Raw genomic sequence first — 20,716 nt, forward strand, 5'->3', positions numbered from 1 at the left:
TGATGAGTCTTATGTAGACGAAACGCGCGTCTGGCGTACTAAATTATAATCCTGGTACCTTTGATAACTATTTACACCACTGGGTCGATGCCACTGCTGGTGGACGTTTCGTCACCGAGGGTATCACCAGCCCAGTAGTCAGCACTTCGGTGTTGACATGAATATCAATTATGTGGTCAATTTTATTAATTTCCTGTTTACAAAACATGTAATTATTCGAAAAACTAAGGATTTTCTTATCCCAGGCATAGATCACCTTAGCCGTATTTGGCACAACTTTTTGGAATTTTGATCCTCAATGCTCTTCAACTTTGTACCTTTTTGGCTTGATAACATTTTCGATATGAGCTTCACTGATGAGTCTTATGTAGACGAAACGCGCGTCTGGCGTACTTAATTATAATCCTGGTACCTTTGATAACTATTTACACCACTGGGTCGATGCCACTGCTGGTGGACGTTTCGTCCCCGAGGGTATCACCAGCCCAGTAGTCAGCACTTCGGTGTTGACATGAATATCAATTATGTGGTCAATTTTATTAATTTCCTGTTTACAAAACATGTAATTATTCGAAAAACTAAGGATTTTCTTATCCCAGGCATAGATCACCTTAGCCGTATTTGGCACAACTTTTTGGAATTTTGATCCTCAATGCTCTTCAACTTTGTACCTTTTTGGCTTGATAACATTTTCGATATGAGCTTCACTGATGAGTCTTATGTAGACGAAACGCGCGTCTGGCGTACTTAATTATAATCCTGGTACCTTTGATAACTATTTACACCACTGGGTCGATGCCACTGCTGGTGGACGTTTCGTCCCCGAGGGTATCACCAGCCCAGTAGTCAGCACTTCGGTGTTGACATGAATATCAATTATGTGGTCAATTTTATTAATTTCCTGTTTACAAAACATATGATTATTCGAAAAACTAAGGATTTTCTTATCCCAGGCATAGATTACCTTAGCCGTATTTGGCACAACTTTTTGGAATGTTTATCCTCAATGCTCTTCAACTTTGTACCTTTTTGGCTTGATAACATTTTCGATATGAGCGTCACTGATGAGTCTTATGTAGACGAAACGCGCGTCTGGCGTACTAAATTATAATCCTGGTACCTTTGATAACTAATTATATTGTTCTTTTGTTTTCCTCTTATAGTTGATGTGCTTCCCTCGGTTTTAGTTTATAACCCTGATTTGTTTTCGCTTAATGGATTAATGACTATTGAACAGGGTATACTACTGTTGCCTTTATTTGTAAAAGCATTTCAAAACTTTAAGATCATCGCAGAATTTGCGATTATTTGATTTTTTCATTTCTGTCTTAAAAAACACAAATCTCTCATTTTATAAAGACCTCTTCAAAATTCTATATAAATAGAGTATAAGTATGGCCTCGTTTTTTTTTTCAAATTAATGCATATATATGCATTGATATTGTGTACTTAGTAGCATTCACAAAAACATACTTCAATGTGTTGAAATGAATAATCAGAAATGTGTCTCTGGGGTGGGGATATATTTATCAAAAACAAAATTTCATTTTTAGCCTTAACAAAAATTAGTTCTAAACAATGGCTCCGCAGTTATAACAACCACAATGGCACAATATAATAAAAAAAAAAACACAATAGCGAAAATTTTATCTGCATCAAATGAAAGAAGTACGACGTTATTTATCAAGGTACAACAGTACTATGTTTGAAGAGTTGCCAGTTGACGATCAAGTTCTCAACTAACAGTCAAACTGCTATTGAGTGATTGTCTTTGGTTCATGTCTATCATATTTGTTTTTCGTGAATTGGATTGCTACAAATTAGGCCGTTCGTTTTCTGATTAGATTTTTTTTTCACATTTTTTTAATTCAGAACTCTTTATTGCTGAATATATGATATGGGTTTCTCTCATTGTTGTAAAAGAATAAGAATTCACTGAACTTTATCTTGAGTATCGATGCTATGTTACTTATGTAAGTTTTTGATACTAAGCTGCAGTTTCAATTGTCAAGAATGGACTTCGCCTCAAACCATGTACCCCTTTTAACAAAATAGATAGAAATACACCCGGCAAATATTTTATGCACCGCTACTTTTGATTAGTTGACGTCCGTCATCAAATCTTCGATTGATAGCAAAAACGATTTACAACAACGATACACAGTTGATAGCAATAATGATTTACAACAACGATACACGGTTGATAGCAATAATGATTTACAACAACGCTGCACGGTTGATAGCAATAGTGATTTACAACAACGCTGCACGGTTGATAGCAATAGTGATTTACAACAACACTGCACGGTTGATAGCAATAATGATTTACAACAACGATACACGGTTGATAGCAATAATGATTTACAACATCGCTGCATGGTTGATAGCAATAATGATTTACAACAACGCTGCACGGTTGATAGCAATAATGATTTACAACAACGATACACGGTTGATAGCAATAATGATTTACAACAACGCTGCATGGTTGATAGCAAAAGTGATATACAACATCGCTGCATGGTTGATAGCAATAATGATTTACAACAACGCTGCACGGTTGATAGCAATAATGATTTACAACAGCGCTCCACGGTTGATAGCAATAATGATTTACAACAACGCTGCACGGTTGATAGCAATAGTGATTTACAACAACGCTGCACGGTTGATAGCAATAATGATTTACAACAACGCTCCACGGTTGATAGCAATGATGATTTACAACAACGCTGCACGATTGATAGCAATAATGATTTACAACATCGCTGCATGGTTGATTGCAATAATGATTTACAACAACGATACACGGTTGATAGCAATAATGATTTACAACAACGCTGCACGGTTGATAGCAATAATGATTTACAACAACGATACACGGTTGATAGCAATAATGATTTACAACATCGCTGCACGGTTGATAGCAATAATGATTTACAACATCGCTGCACGGTTGATAGCAATAATGATTTACAACAACGATACACGGTTGATAGCAATAATGATTTACAACAACGATACACGGTTGATAGCAATAATGATTAACAACGACGCTGCACGGTTGATAGCAATAATGATTTACAACAACGATACACGGTTGATAGCAATAATGATTTACAACATCGCTGCACGGTTGATAGCAATAGTGATTTACAACAACGCTGCATGGTTGATAGCAATAGTGATTTACAACATCGCTGCATGGTTGATAGCAATAATGATTTACAACAACGCTGCACGGTTGATAGCAATAATGATTTACAACAACGATACACGGTTGATAGCAATAATGATTTACAACATCGCTGCACGGTTGATAGCAATAGTGATTTACAACAACGCTGCACGGTTGATAGCAATAATGATTTACAACAACGCTCCACGGTTGATAGCAATAATGATTTACAACAACGCTGCACGGTTGATAGCAATAATGATTTAATACATCGCTGCATGGTTGATAGCAATAATGATTTACAACAACGATACACGGTTGATAGCAATAATGATTTACAACAACGCTGCACGGTTGATAGCAATAATGATTTACAACAACGATACACGGTTGATAGCAATAATGATTTACAACATCGCTGCATGGTTGATAGCAATAATGATTTACAACAACGATACACGGTTGATAGCAATAATGATTTACAACAACGCTGCACGGTTGATAGCAATAATGATTTACAACAACGCTGCACGGTTGATAGCAATAATGATTTACAACATCGCTGCACGGTTGATAGCAATAATGATTTACAACAACGATACACGGTTGATAGCAATAATGATTTACAACATCGCTGCATAGTTGATAGCAATAATGATTTACAACAACGCTGCACGGTTGATAGCAATAATGATTTACAACAACGCTCCACGGTTGATAGCAATAATGATTTACAACAACGCTGCACGGTTGATAGCAATAATGATTTACAACAACGCTCCACGGTTGATAGCAATAATGATTTACAACAACGCTGCACGGTTGATAGCAATAATGATTTACAACATCGCTGCATGGTTGATAGCAATAATGATTTACAACAACGATACACGGTTGATAGCAATAATGATTTACAACAACGCTGCACGGTTGATAGCAATAATGATTTACAACAACGCTACACGGTTGATAGCAATAATGATTTACAACATCGCTGCACGGTTGATAGCAATAGTGATTTACAACAACGCTGCATGGTTGATAGCAATAATGATTTACAACATCGCTGCATGGTTGATAGCAATAATGATTTACAACAACGATACAGGGTTGATAGCAATAATGATTTACAACAACGCTGCACGGTTGATAGCAATAATGATTTACAACAACGATACACGGTTGATAGCAATAATGATTTACAACAACGCTCCACGGTTGATAGCAATAATGATTTACAACAACGCTGCACGGTTGATAGCAATAGTGATTTACAACAACGCTGCATGGTTGATAGCAATAGTGATTTACAATAACGTTGCACGGTTGATAGCAATAGTGATTTACAACAACGATACACGGTTGATAGCAATAATGATTTACAACATCGCTGCACGGTTGATAGCAATAGTGATTTACAACATCGCAGCACGGTTGATAGCAATAGTGATTTACAACAACGCTGCACGGTTGATAGCAATAATGATTTACAACATCGCTCCACGGTTGATAGCAATAATGATTTACAACAACGCTGCATGGTTGATAGCAATAATGATTTACAACAACGATACACGGTTGATAGCAATAGTGATTTACAACAACGATACACGGTTGATAGCAATAATGATTTACAACATCGCTGCATGGTTGATAGCAATAATGATTTACAACAACGATACACGGTTGATAGCAATAATGATTTACAACAACGCTGCACGGTTGATAGCAATAATGATTTACAATAACGCTGCATGGTCGATAGCAATAGTGATTTACAATAACGCTCCACGGTTGATAGCAATAATGATTTACAATAACGCTGCATGGTTGATAGCAATAATGATTTACAACATCGCTGCACGGTTGATAGCAATAATGATTAACAACAACGCTGCACGGTTGATAGCAATAGTGATTTACAACAACGCTGCATGGTTGATAGCAATAATGATTTACAACAACGATACACGGTTGATAGCAATAATGATTTACAACATCGCTGCATGGTTGATAGCAATAATGATTTACAACAACACTGCACGGTTGATAGCAATAATGATTTACAACAACGCTGCACGGTTGATAGCAATAGTGATTTACAACAACGATACACGGTTGATAGCAATAATGATTTACAACATCGCTGCACGGTTGATAGCAATAATGATTTACAACAACACCGCACGGTTGATAGCAATAATGATTTACAACAACGCTGCACGGTTGATAGCAATAATGATTTACAACAACGCTGCACGGTTGATAGCAATAATGATTTACAACAACGCTGCACGGTTGATAGCATAGTGATTTACAACAACGATACACGGTTGATAGCAATAATGATTTACAACAACGATACACGGTTGATAGCAATAGTGATTTACAACAACGATACACGGTTGATAGCAATAATGATTTACAACAACGCTGCACGGTTGATAGCAATAATGATTTACAATAACGCTGCATGGTTGATAGCATTGATGATTTAAATCAACGCAGCACGATTGACAGCATAAGTGATTTATAACACCGATGCACGGTTGATAGCAATAATGATATACAACAACGATGAACGGGAAAGCAATGGTGATTTACAATAAGACTCCACGGTTTATAGCAAAAGTGATTTACAACAGCGCTGCACGGTTGATAGCAATAATGATTTACAACATCGCTGCACGGTTGATAGCAATAGTGATTTACAACAACACTGCACGGTTGATAGCAATAATGATTTACAACAACGCTGCACGGTTGATAGCAATAATGATTTACAACATCGCTGCACGGTTGATAGCAATAATGATTTACAACATCGCTCCACGGTTGATAGCAATAATGATTTACAACAACGCTGCACGGTTGATAGCAATAATGATTTACAACAACGATACACGGTTGATAGCAATAATGATTTACAACAACGATACACGGTTGATAGCAATAATGATTTACAACAACGCTGCACGGTTGATAGCAATAATGATTTACAACAACGCTGCACGGTTGATAGCAATAATGATTAACAACAACGCTGCACGGTTGATAGCAATAATGATTTACAACAACGCTGCACGGTTGATAGCAATAATGATTTACAACAACGCTGCACGGTTGATAGCAATAGTGATTTACAACAACGATACACGGTTGATAGCAATAATGATTTACAACAACGCTGCACGGTTGATAGCAATAATGATTTACAACAACGCTGCACGGTTGATAGCAATAATGATTTACAACATCGCTGCACGGTTGATAGCAATAATGATTTACAACAACGATACACGGTTGATAGCTATAATGATTTACAACATCGCTGCACGGTTGATAGCAATAGTGATTTACAACATCGCTGCACGGTTGATAGCAATAGTGATTTACAACAACACTGCACGGTTGATAGCAATAATGATTTACAACAACGCTGCACGGTTGATAGCAATAGTGATTTACAACAACGATACACGGTTGATAGCAATAATGATTTACAACATCGCTGCACGGTTGATAGCAATAGTGATTTACAACAACGCTGCACGGTTGATAGCAATAATGATTTACAACAACGCTCCACGGTTGATAGCAATAATGATTTACAACAACGCTGCACGGTTGATAGCAATAGTGATTTACAACAACGCTGCACGGTTGATAGCAATAGTGATTTACAACAACGATACACGGTTGATAGCAATAGTGATTTACAACAACGCTGCACGGTTGATAGCAATAGTGATTTACAACAACAATACACGGTTGATAGCAATAATGATTTACAACATCGCTGCATGGTTGATAGCAATAGTGATTTACAACAACGCTCCACGGTTGATAGCAATAATGATTTACAACAACGCTGCACGGTTGATAGCAATAATGATTTACAACAACGCTGCACGGTTGATAGCAATAATGATGTACAACAACGCTGCACGGTTGATAGTAATAGTGATTTACAACAACGTTGCACGGTTGATAGCAATAATGATGTACAACAACGCTGCACGGTTGATAGCAATAGTGATTTACAACAACGCTGCACGGTTGATAGCAATAATGATTTACAATAACGCTGCATGGTTGATAGCAATAATGATTTACAACAACGCTGCATGGTTGATAGCAATAGTGATTTACAACATCGCTGCACGGTTGATAGCAATAGTGATTTACAACAACGCTGCACGGTTGATAGCAATAGTGATTTACAACATCGCTGCATGGTCGTAGACAAATCTTTCGTAATATTGAGAGTGAAGTATTGCATTATCATTGTTAGAACAGTACTGTGTTTAATGATTTGCAAATTTTGAATGTCATGGACACAAATATGCATCTATAAGAATTACCAACTAAACTGCATTTGTGACCGTCAAATCCTAAAATTACAGCGGCAATTCTTTTAAAATAGTACTCTTATTCCTTAATGCAAATTATGCATAAGATTAAGAAGCTAAATTGTTTTACATGAGTCTTATCATGTTTCAAGGAGACACCTAAGGGACAAAATAACAAATATTTCCAATAACCGATTATTGATGATTTATTTGTATTTATAGTCGATTTAAGAGTGAATTACCGATTTAGAAGCGATTGAAAAACAATTATTATATGGCATGGTCTAAATCCAATAAAACAGGTTTGCACATAAGTATATTGACTACTGCAGAATAATGAATTTTATCAAATTGGCACGCATTTAATGTATTTGATTAACGACAACCGTTTATGCTGGCTGTTAAAAACTCCTCCCTCTGACAACTCACAATGCAAGTCGTTGCATGGAAGGTCCTACACAAACGATGTAAACTTATACACATTGGACATAGAAATTACCATAATTGTCCGAATCAGAATCGAAATAATTGATACAAGCTTTACTTTATTGTAGTTTAACATGGGTAGGCATTATATTCGTGTTGTTTTAGCTCTCACTTACGCTCGGGCAAAATAATCACGAAATTAATGCCTACCAATGTTAAAACTACAATACAGTATAGCTTGCATCAATTATTTCTTAAATCCAATGAAGGCAACAATCAATTCAATACAGGAAAAGCTTCATAACCTTCAGCATATGTAAAATAAAGAAGACATAAAACGTTGGTAAATCGTTATCAGGGATTCACACTGAAGGCTAAAAAACCAGCTTTGTCTGTTACAAAATGGGAAACTTTAAGTAAGTGGTTGTTGTTGGTTCAAGTCTTGCATATTGGTTTCGTAAATTGGTTTGTTATAAAACATGCCTCTATTTCTTTGTTTGAATTTCCAAAAATCCATACAGACATCCGATCAGACAATAGTTATAAGTTGACAATTGTCATAAAACAGCATTACAATATTCTTAATAGATATGTGTTAGGAATCTTTATCCTTGGACGACCAAACTAACAGTAATCACTAACTATGTACTTAAGTGTATTATATTTAGCTATTGATATCATCGTTATGACGACTTAAATTTCTACTTATTTTTCTTTATAAATCAAGGCGTAACGACAAGGAATATCATGAGCATTTTGTATATACAAGATACAGCGATATAATATATATACGACATTATAGCATGTAGAGACATCAATTTTGATATATCAAGACCGACATACTCGAATCTTACATTATTGTTGGAGCTTTTAATCTACAATATCAAGCAATGCCATCTGTTTACAATGTAACATTATGTATATACTTCAATTGTGATTTATCAAAACAGACTTTCTATCAAAAAAAGCGAGTTTTTGTTACGAGATAAAGCAGTATCACTTGTGTACAATGATATGAATCGTTCAGAGTGCAATACATTCGCATTTGTTTATCAGTTTAATATATAACATTCCAACGATTGCAATTGTGCCAATTCTGGCTTTGTTCAGATATATACTCTGAAGATAGTGCAGTTATTTTTAATGTAATAAACGGATTTGTTGAAAATTAACGGGTATTGTCTAGAGAGAACTACATTTCGAAACACACTGGGGAATAATGGAGTACTATTGGAGATACAATTCAATAATTATAGTAGTTGCATTCTGTGTGCCCTGGTATGGAATTACATCTGTTACAGCATTCAAATCAGACACAAAAGATATAGGGAATGAAGACCCATTGTCTATACCATTGATTGACGACAAAGGAGCACCACTGGTTGCCATGCTAGATACCAATACCATAAACAGGAACATTAAAGTTTACATCAAAACACTTATGAAGAATATGATTCAAAGTTCTATGCAAGAACAATTCGAAGGTACTTTTAAGATATCCCTGGAAAAGAACTCTACCATAGATTTTATTAAAAACATAACCCTGCAGGAAATAAATAACGTTGTGAAAGAACAAGGACAAGAGAAACTATTAAATGAAGGTAACTACGATATTCTTATATTTAGTGCAAAAATTGCTATTTTCGGTTTTCTTAAGGCTATTTCCGATTTTCTTAAGTTTTTGATAATTTTATGGTCATTGTTCTATAAGTTTAATGACACATACCTTATAGTTTTTGCATGAGCAGTTATAAAGTTATATCAAAGGTCAAACGTTGAAACGTAAAATTAACATTGAACCTGCTTTTCAATTTCAAAATCACTATAGAAGAATCTCTCATCAATATAACAAAATACCTGAAATCAAACCATTGTACGTTTATATCACTTATAGTTTGCCAGCTACAAATACATTTCACTTGTTTCGAATACAGAAGAGGAATAACTCCCATATGGAATCAAGCACGACCCATATGGAATCTCAGCATCGCTTCGGTCAATAGTTTGCAAATTATCCCGAGGATATAACGATCAATCTGAAGAAGAAAAAAATCACGGTTTCTTTTACTATTGCGAAATATAAGGGATGAACGATTAAACATCATTGTTCAACAGTAAATAGTGTATGGTTAACCAGTTATTTTCAAAAGCGTACAAACTGTTCGATATGATATATCTAATATATAAGCGACATCTTTCAAAAACATATTCAAAAATATTATTATAATAGATTAAAACCGACATAAAGGGTTCAATGAAAGGTCTTTCCACGTGAAAGTATTATTATAAAAGATTTAAACCGACATTATGGGTTCAATGAAAGGTCTTTCCACGTGAAAGTATTATTATAATAGATTAAAACCAACATTAAGATTTCAATGAAAGGTCTTTCCACGTGAAAGTATTATTATAATAGATTAAAATCAACATTTAGGGTTCAATTAAAGGTTTTTCCACGTGAAAGTATTATTATCATAGATTAAAACCGACATTTAGGGTTCAATGAAAGGTCTTTCCACGTGAAAGTATTATTATAATAGATTAAAACCAACATTAAGATTTCAATGAAAGGTCTTTCCACGTGAAAGTATTATTATAATAGATTAAAACCGACATTTATGGTTCAATGAAAGGTCTTTCCACGTGAAAGTATTATTATCATAGATTAAAACCGACATTTAGGGTTCAATGAAAGGTCTTTCCACGTGAAAATATTATTATCATAGATTCAAACCGACATTATGGGTTCAATGAAAGGTCTTTCCACTTAAAAGTATTATTATAAAAGATTTAAACCGACATTTAGGGTTCAATGAAAGGTCTTTCCACGTGAAAGTATTATTATAATAGATTAAAACCAACATTAAGATTTCAATGAAAGGTCTTTCCAAGTGAAAGTATTATTATAATAGATTAAAATCAACATTTAGGGTTCAATTAAAGGTTTTTCCACGTGAAAGTATTATTATCATAGATTAAAACCGACATTTAGGGTTCAATGAAAGGTCTTTCCACGTGAAAGTATTATTATAATAGATTAAAAACCAACATTAAGATTTCAATGAAAGGTTTTTCCACGTGAAAGTATTATTATAATAGATTAAAACCGACATTTAGGGTTCAATTAAAGGTTTTTCCACGTGAAAGTATTATTATCATAGATTAAAACCGACATTTAGGGTTCAATGAAAGGTCTTTCCACGTGAAAGTATTATTATAATAGATTAAAACCAACATTAAGATTTCAATGAAAGGTCTTTCCACGTGAAAGTATTATTATAAAAGATTTAAACCGACATTTAGGGTTCAATGAAAGGTCTTTCCACGTGAAAGTATTATTATAATAGATTAAAACCAACATTAAGATTTCAATGAAAGGTCTTTCCACGTGAAAGTATTATTATAAAAGATTTAAACCGACATTTAGGGTTCAATGAAAGGTCTTTCCACGTGAAAGTATTATTATAATAGATTAAAACCAACATTAAGATTTCAATTAAAGGTCTTTCCACGTGAAAGTATTATTATAATAGATTAAAACCGACATTTAGGGTTCAATGAAAGGTCTTTCCACGTGAAAGTATTATTATCATAGATTAAAACCGACATTTAGGGTTCAATGAAAGGTCTTTCCACGTGAAAATATTATTATCATAGATTCAAACCGACATTAAAGGTTCAATGAAAGGTCTTTCCACGTGAAAGTATTATTATCATAGATTAAAACCGACATTAAGGGTTCAATGAAAGGTCTTTCCACGTGAAAGTATTATTATCATAGATTTAAACCGACATTTAGGGTTCAATGAAAGGTCTTTCCACGTGAAAGTATTATTATAATAGATTAAAACCAACATTAAGATTTCAATGAAAGGTCTTTCCACGTGAAAGTATTATTATAAAAGATTTAAACCGACATTTAGGGTTCAATGAAAGGTCTTTCCACGTGAAAGTATTATTATAATAGATTAAAACCAACATAAAGATTTCAATTAAAGGTCTTTCCACGTGAAAGTATTATTATAATAGATTAAAACCGACATTTAGGGTTCAATGAAAGGTCTTTCCACGTGAAAGTATTATTATCATAGATTAAAACCGACATTTAGGGTTCAATGAAAGGTCTTTCCACGTGAAAATATTATTATCATAGATTCAAACCGACATTAAGGGTTCAATGAAAGGTCTTTCCACGTGAAAGTATTATTATCATAGATTAAAACCGACATTAAGGGTTCAATGAAAGGTCTTTCCACGTGAAAGTATTATTATCATAGATTTAAACCGACATTTAGGGTTCAATGAAAGGTCTTTCCACGTGAAAATATTATTATCATAGATTTAAACCGACATTTAGGGTTCAATGAAAGGTCTTTCCACGTGAAAACATTATTATCATAGATTAAAACCGACATTAAGGGTTCAATGAAAGGTCTTTCCACGTTAAAGTATTATTATCATAGATTAAAACCGACATTAAGGGTTCAATGAAAGGTCTTTCCACGTTAAAGTATTATTAACATAGATTAAAACCGACATTATGGGTTCAATGAAAGGTCTTTCCACGTGAAAAGTTTATTATCATAGATTAAAACCGACATTTAGGGTTCCATGAAAGGTTTTCCACGTGAAAAATATTATTATCATAGATTAAAACCAACATTGAGGGTTCAATTAAAGGTCTTTCCACGTGAAAGTATTATTATAAAAGATTTAAACCGACATTTAGGGTTCAATGAAAGGTCTTTCCACGTGAAAGTATTATTATAATAGATTAAAACCAACATTAAGATTTCAATTAAAGGTCTTTCCACGTGAAAGTATTATTATAATAGATTAAAACCGACATTTAGGGTTCAATGAAAGGTCTTTCCACGTGAAAGTATTATTATCATAGATTAAAACCGACATTTAGGGTTCAATGAAAGGTCTTTCCACGTGAAAATATTATTATCATAGATTCAAACCGACATTAAAGGTTCAATGAAAGGTCTTTCCACGTGAAAGTATTATTATCATAGATTAAAACCGACATTAAGGGTTCAATGAAAGGTCTTTCCACGTGAAAGTATTATTATCATAGATTTAAACCGACATTTAGGGTTCAATGAAAGGTCTTTCCACGTGAAAGTATTATTATAATAGATTAAAACCAACATTAAGATTTCAATGAAAGGTCTTTCCACGTGAAAGTATTATTATAAAAGATTTAAACCGACATTTAGGGTTCAATGAAAGGTCTTTCCACGTGAAAGTATTATTATAATAGATTAAAACCAACATTAAGATTTCAATTAAAGGTCTTTCCACGTGAAAGTATTATTATAATAGATTAAAACCGACATTTAGGGTTCAATGAAAGGTCTTTCCACGTGAAAGTATTATTATCATAGATTAAAACCGACATTTAGGGTTCAATGAAAGGTCTTTCCACGTGAAAATATTATTATCATAGATTCAAACCGACATTAAAGGTTCAATGAAAGGTCTTTCCACGTGAAAGTATTATTATCATAGATTTAAACCGACATTTAGGGTTCAATGAAAGGTCTTTCCACGTGAAAGTATTATTATCATAGATTAAAACCGACATTTAGGGTTCAATGAAAGGTCTTTCCACGTGAAAATATTATTATCATAGATTCAAACCGACATTAAAGGTTCAATGAAAGGTCTTTCCACGTGAAAGTATTATTATCATAGATTAAAACCGACATTTAGGGTTCAATGAAAGGTCTTTCCACGTGAAAGTATTATTATCATAGATTAAAACCAACATTTAGGGTTCAATGAAAGGTCTTTCCACGTGAAAGTATTATTATCATAGATTAAAACCGACATTAAGGGTTCAATGAAAGGTCTTTCCACGTGAAAGTATTATTATCATAGATTTAAACCGACATTTAGGGTTCAATGAAAGGTCTTTCCACGTGAAAATATTATTATCATAGATTTAAACCGACATTTAGGGTTCAATGAAAGGTCTTTCCACGTGAAAACATTATTATCATAGATTAAAACCGACATTAAGGGTTCAATGAAAGGTCTTTCCACGTTAAAGTATTATTATCATAGATTAAAACCGACATTAAGGGTTCAATGAAAGGTCTTTCCACGTTAAAGTATTATTATCATAGATTAAAACCGACATTAAGGGTTCAATGAAAGGTCTTTCCACGTTAAAGTATTATTATCATAGATTAAAACCGACATTAAGGGTTCAATGAAAGGTCTTTCCACGTTAAAGTATTATTATCATAGATTAAAACCGACATTATGGGTTCAATGAAAGGTCTTTCCACGTTAAAGTATTATTATCATAGATTAAAACCGACATTAAGGGTTCAATGAAAGGTCTTTCCACGTTAAAGTATTATTATCATAGATTAAAACCGACATTAAGGGTTCAATGAAAGGTCTTTCCACGTGAAAGTATTATTATAATAGATTAAAACCGACATTATGGGTTCAATGAAAGGTCTTTCCACGTGAAAAGTTTATTATCATAGATTAAAACCGACATTTAGGGTTCCATGAAAGGTTTTCCACGTGAAAAATATTATTATCATAGATTAAAACCAACATTATGGGTTCAATGAAAGGTCTTTCCACGTGAAAATATTATTATCATAGATTAAAACCGACATTAAGGGTTCAATGAAAGGTCTTTCCACGTTAAAGTATTATTATCATAGATTAAAACCGACATTTAGGGTTCCATGAAAGGTCTTTCCACGTTAAAGTATTATTATAATAGATTAAAACCGACATTTAGGGTTCAATTAAAGGTCTTTCCACGTGAAAATATTATTACACTGCTAGAAAAAATAATCAGAACAAAATGTCTTCATATGGAAGGTGAAAAGACCTGATACTTAGTACACAACCAAAAGGTGTTTTCACAGAAAGGTGGAGAGACCTAATAGACATAAAAAATTATGCAAATATATGAGGGGTTTAAAACTATTAACAAACAATTTTTAAATGTGAGTAGCGCAAATCCTAAAATATTATGTTTAAAATAACCAAAACGACACATTTTAATTTTACAGGTATGAGTCCACCTGCAGTTGTAAAGTACAAAGATTGTTCTGACCTTAAGAAAAAAACAATGAAAATACTGAATGATGGTGTTTACAGTATTTATCCAGGGGGAGACAAACCTGTTCAGGCGTACTGCGACATGACCACAGACGGGGGAGGATGGACGGTATGAGTTACTTTATTAACCTTAGAATGTTTATCGCAGAGCTTTTTACTTTTGTGGCATTATTATATTTAAAACAGATAATATTTTTGTAAATCGGTATTGCTTCGAATCGAAACTTGTTTAATACTTATAGTAATGACGGTATCTTAAATACAATTTTAAACATACAAGGGAAAATAGTTGTTTTCAAGTTGAACATAAAAATGTTCAGAGAAAAAACAAATTCACCGCACAGAATTCTACAAATGAGTGCATTAGCCATCCGGGATATTATCGATAAAATTCACGATTGCAAACGCTTTATCGTATCTTTTTAATGATACATCATCGACACCAGTCACGGTTAGTTAGTTATGTAAAATTAATGTACTTAAGATATATAATAAAGTGAATATAATATGACTTTTTTAAATATCACACACCACACCAACCTTCAACCAATCTAAACCCTCAAGCAGAGATCTATGGATGAAATTGGTGTCTCGGATTGTAAAATTGAAAAAAAGCCATTGTATAATTATTATCTATGTATTATACTGCCTTTACAGGTTATGTTAAAACGGTTTGGTGGATCTGTTGACTTTAGACGTACCTGGGTTGAATGCGAAAATGGATTTGGAGATATCCATGGCGACTTCTGGTTGGGTAAGTTTTATTCCTAGTTTTGATATCGAAAAGGATTAATATTTTTGTGATAAGAATAGTAAGAAACTTATGCATATAGGGGTTAACGAACAATAAAAAAACATTTTTGATATTCATATCATAAAGATCCGCTTCGGTTATCTCATTGTTGTGTACTCTCTCTCTCTCTCTCTCTCTCTCTCTCTCTCTCTCTCTCTCTCTCTCTCTCTCTCTCTCTCTCTCTCTCTCTCTCTCTCTCTCTCTCTCTCTCTCTCTCTCTCTCTCTCTCTCTCTCTCTCTCTCTCTCTCAAGTGTTGACTTAAACGTTGGTATTTGCTCATTCTATGCTTAGCTGACGGCATTTAGGAGTAAAAACACGAACAAAGCCTGGTCAATTCGGAATCAGATTGTGTCCGGTTAGGGTGATGACATGTCGTTTTGTGGACTGCTACCTTGTGAACTGGCCCGTTAAAAAATTAGACTAAGCGAACTTGTCATTTTTAAAGAATGATCTATAGTCATATTGCAATATAATTTGTTGTCCTCGATACGCATGAATGTGCCACTCGACGTTAAAAACCAATCCGTTCATATTTACATAAATAATAAACACAAAATTAAGTATCTATTTTTGTTTCATATTTAGGCAATAAATACACCCATATGTTGACCTCCACTGAGAAGTACGAGTTGAGAGTGGACATGGTGGATACAAACAGCAATGAAACATATGCGGTGTATAAAACATTTATTATAGGAGACGCTGCCTCAAAATATAAACTCACTGTTGGTGATTATTCTGGAAATGCAGGTAAACTACAGCTTATGTCTCTTACAATCTGTCAAAAACTGTTTCGGATACATGTGATAGTAACAGGTTTTTTTCTCGAACAATGTAGGACAGTTTTTCCATAAACCCAAATTTTGAAATATTTAATCTGCTATCTATTTAACAGTAGATAGTGAAGGAAACTAACGGGTTTTACACTTTATAAATTTGGTTTATCCGAATCTCTGGGTTGAGTGATCCTCGGATTTTTTTCAAATTAAAAACCGGTTCTTTAAATAGGGGTCTTCACTTTTTTTCTGATCTCATTATGAATTAAGCCTCATGTTTTTGCTTTTCTTGACCATGCACACGTTTTCAAAACGTTTCCTAGCTCTTGTCATCCCCAAGTAGTAACAAAACCATATTCTGTGATACAAGGCTTGTGATGTTTTATGCCAAACGTGTGATTGATCTTTAAAAGACTCATCCGTGACGTTCAAATAAAAAAAAAGCAAAAAGGTCAAATAAGGCATGAAAGTTAAGAATACAAATGACATAAATTTTGAAAGGTTAAGCCTAATAGAACCAAGGTAATCCATTATTTTGATTACAAATCTTTATTTTTTTTCTTATAATTTAAAGTTTTGTTTACAGTTAAATTTATAAATTTGACTATATCAATGATACTTCATTTCAACACAAAGTGCTGACAACTGCTTGTGATACCTTGGTGATATACGACATGGTGTTATCATGTTGAATAAGATTTCTTTTATAATTTATGTGCTTGGTCTAAACACGTTACTTTCTCCGTCAGAATTGATCGAAACTTTTATTGTTTTACAGTTTATGGATTTATTTATTACAATTGAGCTGCGCCGGAACGAAAACGACCTTATGCAAATAAATATCAATACATCTGTTAACATATTTCGGTTGAAAAAATATCAATGCAAAGTCGGCAACTATTTGAAAATTGAGTTGGTATAAAAACCATACAAAACAGACCAAGATTATTTATTTCGTATTTGAATACTTAAACACCAAACAAAGTCTTATACATATTATACAAACTGACAGAATTCCAATGTGAACCAATTGTGTCCCTCTTCTTGCTGACTTGTTTCTTTATTATTATTAGGCTGACTTCATAAAGGAACTTCTTAGGAAGAAAGATAAGACGTTAGTTATATCCTTTAACTTTTCTTTCTGCTACATGCATATTTATGATGTTATCTCACTAATTAAAGTAGTTAAACTAAGTAATTAAACATTTAGTGGCTATGTTAAACGAATCGATCTCATCGAACTAGAGATAAAGGAAGGATACTAAAGATAAAGTTAAGTCTGCCTCATATCTTGACGTACATCTAGAAATTGACACTGATGGTCAGTTAAAAACCAAATTTTACGACAAAAGAGATGATTTGAGCTTCTCAATTATGAACTTTCCATTCCTATGATGCAAAATTCCAGCAGCGCTTGCATACGGAATATCTCACAATTAATACGATATTCCAGGGCTTGTGTTTACTATCATGAATTCCTTGATAGAGGGATGCTGCTCACAAGGAAGCTTTTAAACCAAGAGTTGCAAATGCTGAAGTTTAAATCCTTTATTCGTATATTTGACTGTCGCCATCACAAGTTGGTTGACCGTTATGTAATAACCGTTTCACAGATAATATCGGATAGGTTCCGTATGTCGGAACTACAATCCACTTCCCTTTTCATTAATATGACCAACCAAATTAGACTATTTACAGGGTTTTTAATAACATACGCAACACGATGGGTGCAACAAGTGGAGCAAGATCTGCTTACCCTTCCTGAGCACCTGAGATCACCCCATGTTTTTTGGTGGGGTTCGTGTTATTTAGTTTTTAGTTTTCTATCTTATGTCTTGTTTACTATTATTTGTCTGTTTGTCTTTCTTTTAACCATGGGGTTGTCAAATTATTGTCGATCTATGAGTGTGACTGTCCGTTTATTATCTTTTGCCCCTCATTTATACATGTACATTTATACGTGTACTTGCATTATGTTGATTTCTATCCGACGCAGCTCACATATCATTATACATGTACATCAGGTAAATATAAAACAAACTTCGTATATTTTTATGAAAAAAACTGTCTAAGACAACTGAACAGATAGATCAGCATTATTTAACAAATAAATGATCTGTGTTCTTGTTATGGTGAGTTAGGAAGCATTTTTCACGTTCATATTTCAAGTCATGTTCAACAATCAAGAAACCAGTATAATGTCATAATATCATATAAGTTGTTTTATTATTTCATTGTTGTTTTAGGTGATCATTTAATATTTCACAACAAGATGAAATTTTCCACATTTGACCAGGACAACGACAGAGCTAGAACCAATTGTGCATTAGCACACACAGGATCTTGGTGGTATAGAGCTTGTTTCCAGTGTGACCTCAGTCGTACTGATAGCCCACCATTCTGGACCAATACGTTATCGACAGCAGTTATGATGATCAGGAAAATATGAAGTCAAAGATATTTAAAATAAAAGTGTAAATATTATTCAACTAATTTTTTTTACTAATTCAATGTAGAGCTTTCATACCGGTTATTATAGTATATGTAGGCTTAAATATGACTGTTTGAACTATGTTGTTTTCTTTTATTGAGAATACTAATACGTATTAAAGGATAATAAAAGTTACCAAAAATATTGGACAAAAGAAAAGTCCAACATACGATCAATACCCGACTCCTTAAACAAATAGACGTACGTATTATTAACAGCAACAAAAAACAAACATAGACAACAAAGGCGGCTTTATTATGTACCCGCACATATTTGGTCGGCTTAAACTAAATGTATACACAAAACGTTTACCCTCTCTTTTGCTTTTCTTAACTTGATGTCATAACAGTTAACACAGAATAAAACAAGAATGTGTCATGTCCATAGTACTGGGATGCACAATCGGGGATCAAAGCTCTAATTTGGTATTTGGTAAAAGTTGAAAGATCATATCATAATTAACATGTGTACTAAGTTTCAAGTTGATTTGACCTCAACTTCATTAAAAACTACCTTGACCAAAAACTTTAACCTAAAGCGGGACAGACGGACTGACGAACGGACGAACGAACGGATGAACGGACGCCCATACCAGAAAACATAATGCCCCTCTACATTCGTTCTTGATGGCAACTAACATGAATAAAGAAAATATTTGACTTTACATAACCCTAACTTCTTAGATATTAAAATGCATGTTTATTCTAACGTATAGTATCCTGTGGTAATGTAAGGTGAAGCGGGTAGCGTTTTCTTAAGGATTTCGAATGAAGCCAGTTAGCTGTAAAGGTACAAACAAACATATGACTGTGTTCCAGCGTGTCACCCTATAGAAAGATTCACAAGGAAACTGGTAAATCAATTTTTTTTTAAGTTATTGAAATATCACATTTTGACAATACAATGCAATCCTTTACATCTAATATTACATTTTGAGATAACAATGCAATTCGCAATGCTAAATGTTACATTTTGTTATTACACATTTTGTAAAACTAAAGTATTAACTAATTACAGAAGAAAACAAAACCCGGATACATTACATAAACTAACACAAAAATAGACACACCCGACTAAGTCAAGGCCTCAAAAAGTTAAAAAAAAAAGTGACGTCACATACGAAGTGGTGAAAAGGCACAAAAGTTACGTCACATTTGAAATGCTGAAACATTTTAATCAGATTATATTTGAACTAAATACTGACATTACATTTAATAACTATGCACATTGCAATACTTATTAATGGAAAGCTGAGGTAATTAACTATATTATATAGCTTTGTCCGGTTTGTTTTGAATCTAACTTCAAACGCAAAACATCGTACAGATTATGTTGAACAAAATCAAATCTAAGAAATGAAGGCGGTGATTAATTTTCTTTACCATAACACATGAATATAATAGAAAAGACGTCAACACATTTGACAAAATCCGATGAGAATTACAAATATAACATCAAACTAAATACATGAATTTGGGATAGAGAAGTACCGTAACACGTCTTATTTTAATGCGAATTCACACTCAGTAAAACAGTCACAATCGGGAATCAGTCACGTTCGGTAATTAAAAGATTAGACGACGTAATGACAAACCACA

At 33.6% G+C, this 20,716-nt stretch overlaps 1 protein-coding gene across 1 annotated transcript; it reads left to right on the forward strand.

The window, feature by feature from the left end:
• The first annotated feature begins 9,080 nt into the window (after positions 1–9,080).
• LOC139499518 (microfibril-associated glycoprotein 4-like) lies at positions 9,081–19,199 on the forward strand. Its single transcript, XM_071288227.1, has 5 exons — positions 9,081–9,557; positions 15,009–15,166; positions 15,715–15,811; positions 16,437–16,601; positions 18,874–19,199. Exons 1-5 carry the CDS (start codon positions 9,176–9,178, stop codon positions 19,074–19,076), a joined length of 1,005 nt encoding a protein of 334 aa, XP_071144328.1. The 5' UTR covers positions 9,081–9,175; the 3' UTR covers positions 19,077–19,199.
• The last annotated feature ends 1,517 nt before the right edge of the window (positions 19,200–20,716 follow it).

Source organism: Mytilus edulis, chromosome 12 (assembly GCF_963676685.1).
Source record: "Mytilus edulis chromosome 12, xbMytEdul2.2, whole genome shotgun sequence".
In the NCBI taxonomy this organism is placed as follows: domain Eukaryota; kingdom Metazoa; phylum Mollusca; class Bivalvia; order Mytilida; family Mytilidae; genus Mytilus; species Mytilus edulis.